The sequence below is a fragment of the Malurus melanocephalus genome, unplaced genomic scaffold, assembly GCF_030028575.1.
Source record: "Malurus melanocephalus ecotype Western Australia unplaced genomic scaffold, MMel_1.1 scaffold_73, whole genome shotgun sequence".
Lineage (NCBI taxonomy): Eukaryota > Metazoa > Chordata > Aves > Passeriformes > Maluridae > Malurus > Malurus melanocephalus.
In genome coordinates, this window is record NW_026623305.1 from 2,181,449 (window position 1) to 2,194,294 (window position 12,846).

At 34.6% G+C, this 12,846-nt stretch overlaps 1 protein-coding gene across 3 annotated transcripts in view; it reads left to right on the forward strand.

Moving 5' to 3' along the window:
* Window positions 1–10,508, forward strand: part of RASA2 (RAS p21 protein activator 2) — a 36,361-nt gene extending 25,853 nt beyond the window's left edge. Inside the window, exons 14-23 of one of the 3 annotated variants that reach the window (XM_057366928.1) lie at window positions 1,002–1,108; window positions 2,301–2,387; window positions 2,492–2,569; window positions 3,038–3,111; window positions 4,286–4,392; window positions 4,664–4,746; window positions 5,610–5,818; window positions 6,558–6,661; window positions 7,260–7,449; window positions 8,120–10,508. In XM_057366928.1, the coding sequence (XP_057222911.1) occupies window positions 1,002–1,108; window positions 2,301–2,387; window positions 2,492–2,569; window positions 3,038–3,111; window positions 4,286–4,392; window positions 4,664–4,746; window positions 5,610–5,818; window positions 6,558–6,661; window positions 7,260–7,449; window positions 8,120–8,150 (1,070 nt within the window). In that variant the 3' untranslated portion in view covers window positions 8,151–10,508. The remainder of the gene's footprint in view (window positions 1–1,001; window positions 1,109–2,300; window positions 2,388–2,491; window positions 2,570–3,037; window positions 3,112–4,285; window positions 4,393–4,663; window positions 4,747–5,609; window positions 5,819–6,557; window positions 6,662–7,259; window positions 7,450–8,119) is intronic. The other 2 variants (XM_057366929.1, XM_057366930.1) reach the window with 2 other exon arrangements.
* Window positions 10,509–12,846: the final 2,338 nt, after the last annotated feature.

Consider the following 12,846-nt stretch of genomic DNA (forward strand, 5'->3'; position numbering starts at 1 on the left):
AAATTTGGCACTTGCATCTTTACATGAACTGCCACTCTGCTGACTATGATCATCATATTCATAACTTCTGTGAAGTTAGCTTTAGTACAGTGCAGCTGTACTGGTTATGGTTGGTTTTGAGGAGGGTGGATAATAAAAAATACTTAATAGGTTTGTAAATATGACAGGTATTAGAACAGCTTTACTCTTTCAGAATGGTTTTAATATAGGAATAATGTAGTGGGTCTGAAATACTCATACTTCAGTCAATTAAAATGTGATATGTCCTATAATAAGCTACAGGTGAAGAATATGCCCTCACAATGTGGAACATTTCTCTGATTCATGTTTGTGACTGAAACTGAGCCATAAATTGCTCTAGTTCAGACAGTCCTTTCTGAAAAGCTGACTTACACAACACATTGAAGTGGTCATTAGAGTAAGAATGTGATGTCACTGCATTTCCCAGCATAAAAATACCAATGTACCCAAAATATTAAATGAGAAAATCCTCATTTACATCATCAGAATTATCTAACGCCATGGGTTTATGATGCAACTCAGAATTGAAATTAAATTTGTTCATATGTATTGACTGTGTTTGTCATACAGCATTAATGTATTTGAGTTACCAGTGAGTAGCTTTTCAGGTGAATAAATCCAATAGYCCCAGTGTTTAGAGGCAGCTGCTGCAGTGTTTTATCTCTGGGTGCAGCATACAGCCGAACCTAATCAGCYGTGTATGCAAATGATTGCAGTCACCATTCCTACCAGTGGAGCTGATGAGCCAGTTGTAWGGGAATAGAACTTCTTTTCAGAGGAATAAGCAATAAGCACTATAAGTAGAACATTTCCTACCATGACCACATTTCCCATTTCATGCACTTCATTGATTTTTCTATTCTATTTTGAAATATGAATGTCTCCTCTGATGTTATCTTCTTAAGGATTTTTATGTTAACTGTCTTCATGAGTTCCTGTTAAGTTCAGTGCATGTTACATTTCATGGTTTTTCTCTGCAGATGACCCTCATGTACAGTATTCTGCAGTGAGCAGCTTTGTGTTTCTTCGTTTCTTTGCTGTAGCCGTAGTCTCACCTCATACTTTTCATTTACGACCTCACCATCCAGTAAGTCTTGTGAAGCTTTGTTCTGTTTTTTTCATACCGTCAGATCTGTTGGTGTGGGAAGGCATAAGTTACTTTCAGTGGGTATGTAGCTGGGAAATAAGATGACTTAAATGTCTCTAGGTTCAGTTTCCAAAGGAAATAAGATATTTTTAATTCTTTAAGCATCAGATACTTCAGTCTTTATGGGGTGTTCTGAAATGATGTGGAAGAGCTTTCAATATTAAAGATGTTGTGCCTTTTTGGGAATGTGCTTGAGTAAAATAGCAACATGACTGAAGGTCCTTTAAGGTATAGGCCTAAACTKCCTGGGTTCTTTCCACCAAGCAGATTGAACATCCAGACATTGATTGCCATTTGTGTCTTAAGCAGAGGTTGTAGAGTTATCCAGTAATTGTTTGGTGTATTTATTCTGGACTCCACTAGCTGGAATGGGTGGACAAATTTTCCATTTTCAGTTGTCAAGCAGACATTACAAGAAAATTTCAAAGAAAGGAATATGGAGAATAAAAAACTTGGATTGTTCTGTATTTAATGTGAAAAATATGTATGAAATCTGCTGCTCCAGAGGTTATCAGTATTAGCATATTTTATTTACTTAGGTGTGTTGTGCCTTCAAAAGAAAAAAATACGCTTACTCAGATTAATTCATTTGACATTATCTAGGTTTTGGAGTAAAAAAAATACAGGATGTTTACACTTGAGGGTTAAACATTTTAAAGGGAGCAGCAAGGCCACTTTTGGAGGCTGTGTTTATGATCCTGTGCTAAAATGGAAGCCATGAGGTAACAAACAAATCAAGGAAAAGCCCTTAAAACTTTAAAGTTCACTTTGTATTATGAAAATATGTCCAGCARTAGTTCATGATGTTTGTTAATCAGAAGTTTGTTAGATACATAGTAATGATTATAGGATTCGAGACTTTCAGRTGTTTTATAGGTAAAAATATTTTTCCAGTACTACTACTGAATTCTAGTGATAGTGACTAAAATATTAAGCACTGTGCAGTAGCTGATAAACTAGATAATACTTTATATGCATTCTTTTCCACTTGGAGCAATGAAAAGGAGTGAAGCTGTACCAGATTTACTACATTGTGTAATATAATAACTTTTTTGTCATTTTCATTTTTAAATCAGCTTTTCCTGGAACTGTGAAAAAAATGTGACTTTTGAATTTTGTTTCTTTGTTTCAGGATGCACAGACTTCTAGAACATTAACTCTTATATCAAAAGCCATCCAGACTTTGGGGAGTTGGGGAAGTTTGACCAAAAACAAACTTGTAAGGCTGTTAAAATTCTTCCTTATTTYACAGACACGATGAACATTCTGTTTATTGAAAGTTCATGTGAAAGTTAATTTATGTCAATATACTTTTCCTTTCAGTCAAGTTTCAAGGAGACATTCATGTGTGAGTTTTTCAAAACATTTCAAGAAGAAAAATTTACTGAATCTGTTAAAAAGGTACCTTTCAATTATATATATTTTTAATAGTTGGTGTATTTGGTCAGTCTTCATTATTAGAAGGTTATGTTATTGTTCAATTTTCTACTAGGGAGAAAAAGAAAAGTTGTGGTCTGTTTCAGACATTAAATAACCCACTAAAAAACAACTCAGCAAAATCAATACAGTCAAATACACAAGATTTAGATGTAGTGAACTAAGCTAATTTCGTTTAAAAAGTAAAGTATACATTTTTTGAAAGAGACTTCATTTGATCTGCTGTTTAGGAACTAATTAAAGAAAGCTTGTGTGACTTCTGAGCATACCTTCTTACTTGTTCCAAGTTTCTGCAATATGTTTTCATCTGTTGGCATAAAATTGTTCTGTTCAAGTAGAAACTGTGCATGTATATTTTCCAAATAGCTTTTGAGGTTTTTGTGTTTCTAAATAGTGTATGTTTATATTCCCTGTGGTTTTTTTTTCCTTAAGTTCCTAGATGATGTTTCCTCTACAGAGAGTAAAGAGCCCAGTGGTGTGAGCGAGCCAGTACATCTAAAAGAAGGGTGAATACATCTTGAATTTATATTGTACATTACACAATTGACTTCGGGGTTTTTCATTAATGCTTATTCAAATGTCTGATATGCTGTAGAAATTATTGTATTTGTTATTTAGATAATTATTTCTTAGTTTGCAGAATTACTTGAAAGGAATAGCTGCAGRCTTTCATATCTCATMTTTTAAATAATTTTGGAAAAAAATAATTAAAAGCGGCTTAACAGGTATTGAAGACTGACTGCAGTACTGTAACAGTTCAGCATGTGCTCTCTGATGGTTTTTGAGAATGGTGAAAGTGTATTTTAAAAGAATGTTATTAATTTAAAATTATTCTACATGCTGTATAAACTCAGCCAGCTAAATATTCTGCTTTTTGTTAGATGAAAAACTATCCTGTAATTTAAATATTTAACATTTAGTGATAGAATGCTGTTAAATAAATGGAGGTCAGTCACTCTTCCTAAGAAATTAACTTTTTCTTGATTTTGATCAAAAAATAGCTGATGATTTGAGCAACATTCATGGGAAAAAATACTTAAATTCATTTGAGAAGCAGGTTTATAAGAGGAAAAGATCTTTCTGTGAAACAGGCATGCAAATTACAAACAAGAAAGAAATGTGTTTCTGATTAAGATACTGAATTGAAATGAAGGAGGAAATTGTAGTGGATCAACACTTGGTTATAGTAATAAATTGCTGGCTGTTCAAAACAAAAGCAATAGCAATAGTCCTGAATGCAGTTTGTCYGCCCTTGCTATTGGGTCATGTTCAGGGTCATTTCATTAATACTCAGTTTGTGAAACAGATAAAGTCAAGTACAATCATTTGTAGAAAGTTGCTGGAAAGGGTCTTGCAGCTGGGTACACCTTTCTCCCTTGTGAAAATTTGAATTCTGGATCTGAATAAGCAAGTATCCCCTCCAAATTTACTGCTACAAGCACCAGTCTGGATTGTGTGTTTTTCCAACTCTGTTCCTGTTTATGGAACCCTGTAGGTGATCATCATATTGGGAGATAATCCTGAGGATCTGTTTTAGRAAAATAGTAGATTTTTTTAATGCACAGTGAGGTAGATCTCTACATTGCTGCATGATGAACACTAATGCCTTATCTCAATAAATGGTTTTGAAAGGTCTTCAGAAGACTARTGATCACATTTCATTTGATTCTGCCTTTACAGGGAAATGTACAAAAGAGCTCAGGGAAGGACTCGGATTGGTAAGAAGAATTTCAAGAAGCGGTGGTTCTGTCTAACAAGTAGAGAATTCACATACCACAAACAGCAAGGTAAGTAATGTTTATATTAAAATTTTTTTTTCAATATTTTCTGAGTATTTATATCTTTTTGGTGCTTTTGAAAGTGCATAATTTTTTCCTAAAATACCTATGATATATTTTATTAGCTTTTTCCTTGATTAATAGATGCAGTCTGATTTGTGCCTATTTTTTCAATAATAAAAATGCATATTTTGAGAGCATGARCTACAGTGTCAGCGCCCTGAGATTATAAAACAGTTCTTAAAGATTGCTTCACTCCTCTGTTTACAATTTTTTACAGATAAAGAACCAATTTTCACTATTCCAATCAAAAACATCCTTGCAGTGGAGAAACTTGATGAGAGCTCCTTCAACAAGAAAAATGTGGGTCAAAAGATAGTTTATATGTAATTCTTGATATGTTCTTTAAATAAGAGATKGTAATTAGCTTACAGAGTTAATGAAGCCCCATTACTAAACACTTCAGYAAAAAGGCTTTTATGAATCAGGAATAAAAAGCTTTTTGCAGTATCTCCAAGTACTCTCAATATGGAACTTAGCATGGAAATTTGGGTATCTGCACCAACTTTTCTGACTGATTTTGACTTCTGCCCCCCTTGCCAAATTTCTGGAATAAAGATGAAAACTGCATGACCTTATTGCAAAGCACTTGTAATTATATTATGTTCTACTAGAAATGTGTCATTACCAAACTTGTACTTACTCCTTTTGATGAGAATTTCCCACAATCCCTTCATCAGCTGAGATAGTTGTGTGTGCTCATGGCCCCATTCTGGCCCTGGAGCACATTGGTTATTTCTGTTGTTCCATCAATCCAAATGTGAGGCAGTGATAAAAGTACAGCTGTCACTAAGGACTAAAGRAGAGACTTCTGGCAACCTTCTGTTGCTCTCAGGATATGGAGCATGAAGGTCATGCTTTGTGAAATCTGGGTCCACACTTTAAGATATATGAATGAAGAGGACAGAAGATGCTTTTGTTCTGATTTATGAGGATTCTTTCTTAGATGAGGCAGTGGTGTAGACAGCATAGAGAGGTGTTCTGGTAGGGCTTTTCTCCYCTGTGTGATTGAAAGAGGTGAAAAATCTGCTGTTCTCCTTTGTYTCACTTTCTGTCTTAATTTGACTTTGTTGAATTACCTGCTCACTGAAATCTGTTTTGAGATATTCGAATTTGCACAGTAATTGGGTTTTTTAACTCAGCAGAATAATGTGTTTCTTCTGCAGATGTTTCAAGTACTTCATGGAGAAAAGCCACTCTATATCCAAGCCAATAACTGTGTAGAAGCCAGTGAGTGGATAGAGGCTCTTTGCCGGGTAACGAGGTGCAACCAGAAGAGRCTGAGCTTCTACCACCCCTCTGCCTTCCTGAATGGCAACTGGCTCTGCTGCAAGGCCACCATCGAGAACTCCGTGGGCTGTGCTCGCTGCACCGCGTAAGTCCCGGCTCAGATGGAAATGGGCAAGTTTCCAGGAAATCTGGGACTCACTGCAGCTTGAAAACATGAAAGCAAGGCTTGCTGTATCTAATTTAGAAACGAGAAACGTGCCACAGTGATAATGCATAAAGTACTGGATGTCATTCAGTCTGTTCCTTTGTCTGCCACCCTGTGAAGTGGAGGGAACTTCCATGTTCAGCATGGAAATCACAAATATCCAGTGGCTGAGTTCTTTTCAAGCAAAATAATAGATGTCATTCACATGCTAGGCTGATTGCAGGAATATGACACACCTAGACCATCTGTATGAAATAATTAAAATACTTTGCTGCAGCCTGGAAGGCTTTTTTCTTTAATGACTTTTTCTTGTTTTATACAATCACTTGTTTATTGAACTTCACATATTTTAAAACAGGGCGCTAAGAAAGTCAGCTAAATAATGTGAATGTAGGTTCTGACAAATCATTTGGTTTGTCAGAAAAATTAAAAACATTTTACAATGCTTTAATTAGTCTTTCTAGAAGCTGCTGATTTCTGAAAGCCAGCAAATGTGATCTTTTTTAAAAATAAATTTATCCTTAATTGAGTAGCATATATAAATTACAGACCAAGTTTTGTGAAGCTGTCTATGAATGATGAACTTGTTATTAGGCTGTGTATATTGAAAAAGAGTAAGCTTTTACTTGCTTTCAAGAACTACTGGTATTGACTACCTGTCTCTTTGTTCACCTTTTAGAGATGTTCCTGCTGATACTCAAATTGAGATTGATGGAGACAGAGAGACAGAAAGAATTTACTCACTTTTCACTATCAACAGGTCTAAACTACAGAAGTTGGAAGGTACTCAAATGATAATTGAGAAGAATTACACTGATAATATTCACTTTTGATTCTTTGAGCCTATAACATAAATTTGAACAATTAATTGACTTTAAAAATTCACGTGAAAATAATCRAAAGTAGAGAAAGATTGAATTTTTATTTTCTCAATGCTCTGATGTCAGATATACTTCACTCATTTCTTAATAGTAGATACCAGGTATTGTAACTTAATTTTCATATATGTAATATCTTTAATAGTTTAAACAGACAGACTGCAACTATAGCTGATTGCTTTTCTGCCTTTGCTGTCCCTTTCCTGACTATGCAATGAATTCTATTTGACATGATTTTGCTGTGAGAAAGCACTGAAGTTCTCTTAATTTGAATTGCAGAGAGCTGTATGCTCAAGATACTGAACAAAACTAGCAGAGAATAAGCCACAGAATTGTAAATAGATTTCGTTGATACCATCTTCTGCTTTTAACTGAATCCATTTTATGTATAAGCCAGAATAACTTTAACGTTTCAAAATTTTGGAATTACCATCTGCATAACAGTTAAATTTGTATTTTAATTGCTGAAATGCTAAATGGGATGATTGTGGTTGTTCTTGTAGAGGCTTGTGGAAGTATAGCAGTCTATCAGGGTCCTCGRAAAGAACCAGATGATTATTCCAACTTCACAATTGAAGATTCTGTAGCAACCTTTCATACACTTCAGCAGATAATAGATATAGTAGAAAAGCTGGATGAATCACATGAAAAATACCAGAAGAAGAGATCATCTAGTGCTAAATATGGCAGTGAGTAAGTATCTTGTGTAATTTTGACATAGAYAAATGTGTATTTTAAAAGAAATTAATCACAGGACAAGCCCAGGTTTGTTGGGAGTAGAGACAATGAAGGTAAAGGCAGAGTTAGACACACACACATGGAGAAGATAAGTACATCATTTACCAGTTAAAGATACAAGTTCTTCTGGTGTGGGGTTCATCTGTGTTCCTGTTGAGATTCCTCTAAGTGCGTGCAGTTTCCTTGCAGCTTAATTTTTGTTGCACTTCAAATGTTACTCCTAACTGTATGCTTACCTTTTAAATTATTTTTTTCCAAAATTTTGGTTAAATAATTGAAATATCAAGTTACATAAAACTGTCAAAATTTTACTGCAGAATCATATCTTTCAGKCAGTATTTTCTGATTGCATTCTGTTTTGCATACTCAATGACAAATACTATTTCTTGTGAAGGTAAAAAAAAAATCCCTGTTCTTTGGAGTACAGTGTTGTTCCAGAGCACAGTCTTTAATTCTCTTCAWTCCTGGCTTATGCCTATGGAACACCACTAGCAAGTTTTCAGATTTCTTCTTTGCATCAATAAGAATTGGGAGGGGGGGGTGTGTTTTGCTTGATAAATTAAAATTGTATGATGACGATGTTAACCTTAAAAATATTTACATATAGTATTTCTATTTTTTGCAGAGAAAATCCTATTGTTGGAAAAGTTTCCTAATCAAAACAAACTGGCCCACTTGGATGAAAAAAGAAACTGGAAATATTCTAGAGTGTTTTGGGTTTTTGTTTGTTTTCTTTTTTTAAATTCATTATATGCATTTTTGCAAAGTATTTAAGAATGAACATAAATGCTACTTGTGTTGACAATCTATTTAATATTTAATAGAAAAATACCTTCTTGGAAATCTGGTCTTGAAGGTTTATTCTCATTTTACTGAAGAACTTGAAGTTCCAAGTTCTTGAAGTAACAGATGTGAATAAATCTAAATGTTGTTTTGCCATTGTTGTCTTATTGGAAAGAATTTCTAAACAAATAAGCTTTTTAATGGAAGAAAATCCACACTGCATTTGTTGGGTGGATTACATCTCAGTACATACACTGCAAACTTGCATGAGTTTACCATGAGTGCCTGCCCTGCTGATACGGATCTCGAAATAGAAATCCCAAGATGTTATGATGTGGAAAAGATCTGAAGCTTCACACTCGGTACATTTGAGTTATTTTTTCCTTGTATTAGGTTTGTCAGGACTTGATTTATCTACAGTTGAAGTTCTATAGAATCATGCAGTATGCTGCAARTAATCTGGACATCAGTTACCAGTGTTGTGTTACTAAGTACTAAAGAACAAATCAGGGATTTTACATGGTACCTCTTGTTTACATTTCGGGTGAGTAATATATGGAGTARCATTAGACCACTATCTTACTTTCTTTAGCATTTTTGAAAGGTACATATTTTTTCCTAATCTAAAGAGAAATGCAGGGTAGTAACATTCTTTTTAAATAGGTTTGCCTACAGACAGAAAAATTTAAATGTGAACAGATTGTGGTTAAGTGCTGATCAATTAACATCATCCCATGTATGATTTAATTTCTTGTTTTTATAAAAAGTAATAACTAYGTCCAGCTCAATTTTTGACTACAAATCTAATAAATAATCTCTATTATAATCACTCAAAGCACTTTAGATATCTGGACTATCCCAGATTATTTCTAGATACTTTGTAGTATCTGCTTGTTATGATCAGTTGAATGATCAACATTGTTTTGTCTTTAAGCAATGCTTCGGTGAATATTTTTGTATCTTTATTTACCTGGATTCATGTTTGCCACTTAACACAGTTTTAAACTGGCATTCCTGACTTCAGTAAGTTTAGTTTTTGCTCACTTCACTTGAGAAGTTAGGTTTATGCTGAGAAAAAGTATATGTATATAACCAGRCAGAAGCAAAGGTATTACTGTGGCAACTTTGCTTCATCAGTATTAAATAGAATGGTACTCCTTGGAATATTATTTTTAATAAAAGTTATATGTGGTACTTTTATTTTTAAAGCATTTTCTGTGGGGTCTTTTGTTGTTTTGCTGGGTGTTTTTTTAGTTTTTGGTTTTGTTTTGTTTYTTCCAATCATAATTTGGCCAAATTAATTGGGAATGTAACTTAGAATAGAAATCCACAATGCTTGAAACAGTAAGCTGTTGAAATTACCATACATTTATTATACCGTAGTAATGGAAACAAGGTGGCAAAGCAGGACTGAAATTTCTTCAGAACGAATGTAACTTGTTAGAATGACTATTTGGTTTAATACCAAGCTATTGTAGAATATGTGGGATTCAGTACTAGGATCTGCAACATCACAATCATTTAATCACCTCAGCTGTTTTGGCCTTTTCCTTTTTTACACRTTTGATGTGTTCAACAGGACTTTCATTTGCCAACAGTTAAAACTGAGGGAGAATACAACAATGCCAATAAATGTGTTTTGCCAAGGTAAAAGTAAAGATTAATTGCCATTAATCAAAAGCTGCCATTAAAAAAAGTTGAACGTGGGTAAGTGTCAAAGTTAGGTTTTGTTGTATATGAATTAGTCCTGTGGCAAACCCTGTTCCTTGGAGCCATTTTCTGTTCTTTTCAAAGTCAAATTTATGAAAAATTGAGTTGTATACTCTTGCAATGTTGGAGTTTTTTTTTAATATGCACTTTTTTTTTTTTTTTTTTGCTTTGGTACTGGAATATTGAAAAAAACCCCGGAAGGTCACTGAATATTTGTGACCATTAAGATTTGATTTCTCATTTTAAAATGTTTTGAAGTGCAGTAGATGTTCTAGAATTTCATTAGGTACAAGTAGGATGATTAATAATAAAAGTTGCCTTCATTTTGGTTAGTCTAGAAAAGTGATGTTATTCAGTAATTAGTTCTGTTAGGATTGTAAAAGTTTTAATGTTATTACGATGATGTATTGTTGAATGTATTTTTATTTAAATTTTATTTTCTTATCAAGACATTAAATGTTTTGTAACATTGCTTGAGAATAACTCAGAATAAATTACAACAAAACTGAGATAAGCTGTGTGTTTACTGTGAGCCCTGGCTGTTAAAWATGTTAGCATTTACCTGAGTGAATGAGGGGTTACATACAGGACTTGGGTATAAAGAGAAATCTGATTGAGGGCAGGGGCAGAACCACCAAAATTAACGTGGGGGATGTGGCTTGGTCGTCTGCAGCATTGCTGCATTCTAAATGGGTGGCTGGGGAGAGAAGTGCTGGTTCAKCCTTCAGTGTAACATCATGCAAGCCTTAGGAATTTTTGACAGTTTTTAAAAAGTTTGCAGTGATTTGTCTGATGTGATGAAAATAGCTGGTACTATGTTTCTGGGGTTAAGTGACTCATKTTTTTTCTTGTCACTGATTGGTGTTCTGTTACCTGTGCTGTGTACCAGTACAGGCTGTAGAATTTGTCAGAACTATTTAAAATATATAGCATATGGGAAATAAAAAGAAAGCATACTGAATAAAGTAAACACTTCTTTTTTTCATGTAATCTGGTACTTTTTTCCACCTACTCTCTCCTCCTGTGCTTATGAGCACTTTTTATAAGGCTCTTATAAGGCTCTTTATAAGGCTCTTATGAGCACTTTTATAAGGCTTGTACAAGCACATTTTAATGTCCAGAGGTGTTTTGTTTCCTTGTGCAGAGAACCGACCTGTTGTTCTTTGTTGCTGGCAGGGAAGCTTCTGTCAGGAGTTAGAGTGCAAACCTTCCAGCCAATTTGGAATTAATTTTGATTAGTYTGAGGTAAGATGTATTAAGGCCCAGTGTGAATGGTCACTACATTCATTTGTGCAGAGATTAGAAAGCAGAGGAATACAAATAYGAAACAAAGTACAGGAGGAATAATTTTTCCTGTGAAAGTTTAAAAAAAAAAATTTTACGTGTTTGGTAATGATTATAGCAGAGTGGTCTTTTCTCTGCTGATATGCTGCCTTCTCTAAGTTAATAATTGTTTGCTTTACAATCAGAATAACATTTAAAAAGACCCAGTGGCTACAGTGTCCTGGAAATGCATATGCTTTGTAAGAGTTTAGTTAGGTACAGAAATCAAGAATTTTAGTTAAGTATTTTTAATAAGAATATTTTGGGTATTTTTTTAATATAAAAGCAAATAGATTACGTTGCTGAAGTGTTTTTAAAATATTCCTTATGGTTATAAATGTTTATGGAAAATAACAAAATTCATCCATGTATAAACATTGCTTAACACAGTTTTCCACAGAATTGTATGATCCAGATTTCTAGATGTTCATCACTATTTTTAGCATAATTATGATTTCAAATGCTCTTGCAGTTGTATGAAGTCTAGTTAACAATTTCACCAAAAAAAAAAGATGTAAATCATTGTACTGATTTTAGAAACTTTAATTATATGGCTTTTTGAGTCCAATCAAACAATTTAGTTTGCTATAAGGGGTTGTGGTTTCGTTCCCCACTTTAATAATTTCTTTTTGGTCATTCTTCATACACAGGGAAAAAAAYGCTGAGAGGATCATAAAACAGCCAAAGTAAATCTAATGTGTGCCAAGACTTACAGGTAAAAATCTCTTACCTGTTCCCTCTGATTTCTCAAAAGATCCAGGATATCCTTTGCTGTACTCCAGTTTCAGTGGCAAACTCCAGTGTGCCAGGGAGCAGGGAGAGAAGCTGATGTGTGTATGTTGAACAGCAGAAGGCTCCAAAGGCAGGCAGATCCCCCTTCCCTCCTGGAGCAGCACAGGCACCACTCCAGCACTGCCCGAGAGCTCAGGCTGGAGCTGCTGGGGTTGAGCTCAGCCTGAGCTCCTCTGCTCCCTGTGACACTGTTGCTATGGGAGACTGAAACAAGCCTTCATCCCATGGCAAAAGCAGGGATCAGAGACAAAATTAGTAAGAAGGAAKCTCCCCTTTAAGAATCAAGTGATTTACAGTAATGCTCAGACCTGGCAATTCGTTGCATCTTTCATCCATAGATCTTTCAAGTATTTAATGAAAGAAGGGGAAGCGTCTACAGTTCCGTCTCTTCTTTCTGTGCTGGGGGATGGGAAGCCACTATGCTTTGTATAGCAATGCAGACTTGAAAAGTCCAAGAGGAAGGAGTATTTCCCTGTAGCCTCTGTAATTAAAATTTATTTAAAAGGTGCCAGAGGCAGACAAAATGCTTTGTTATTTAGTAATTTTCGGTATCTCAAGCCATGAACTGATGCACCCCAGAGTATAAAGCAGAGTGTAGGCTGTACAAGTATTTGTGCATTGAGGCTTCGCGTAGTCTCAGGCTGCRGTTAAAATAGGCAAAATTTTATCTTCTCAGGTTTTCTAAATTAAAAAATGGAATATGAAAGATATCAAACCTGAAAATCAGCACTGTTCAGAGGCAAG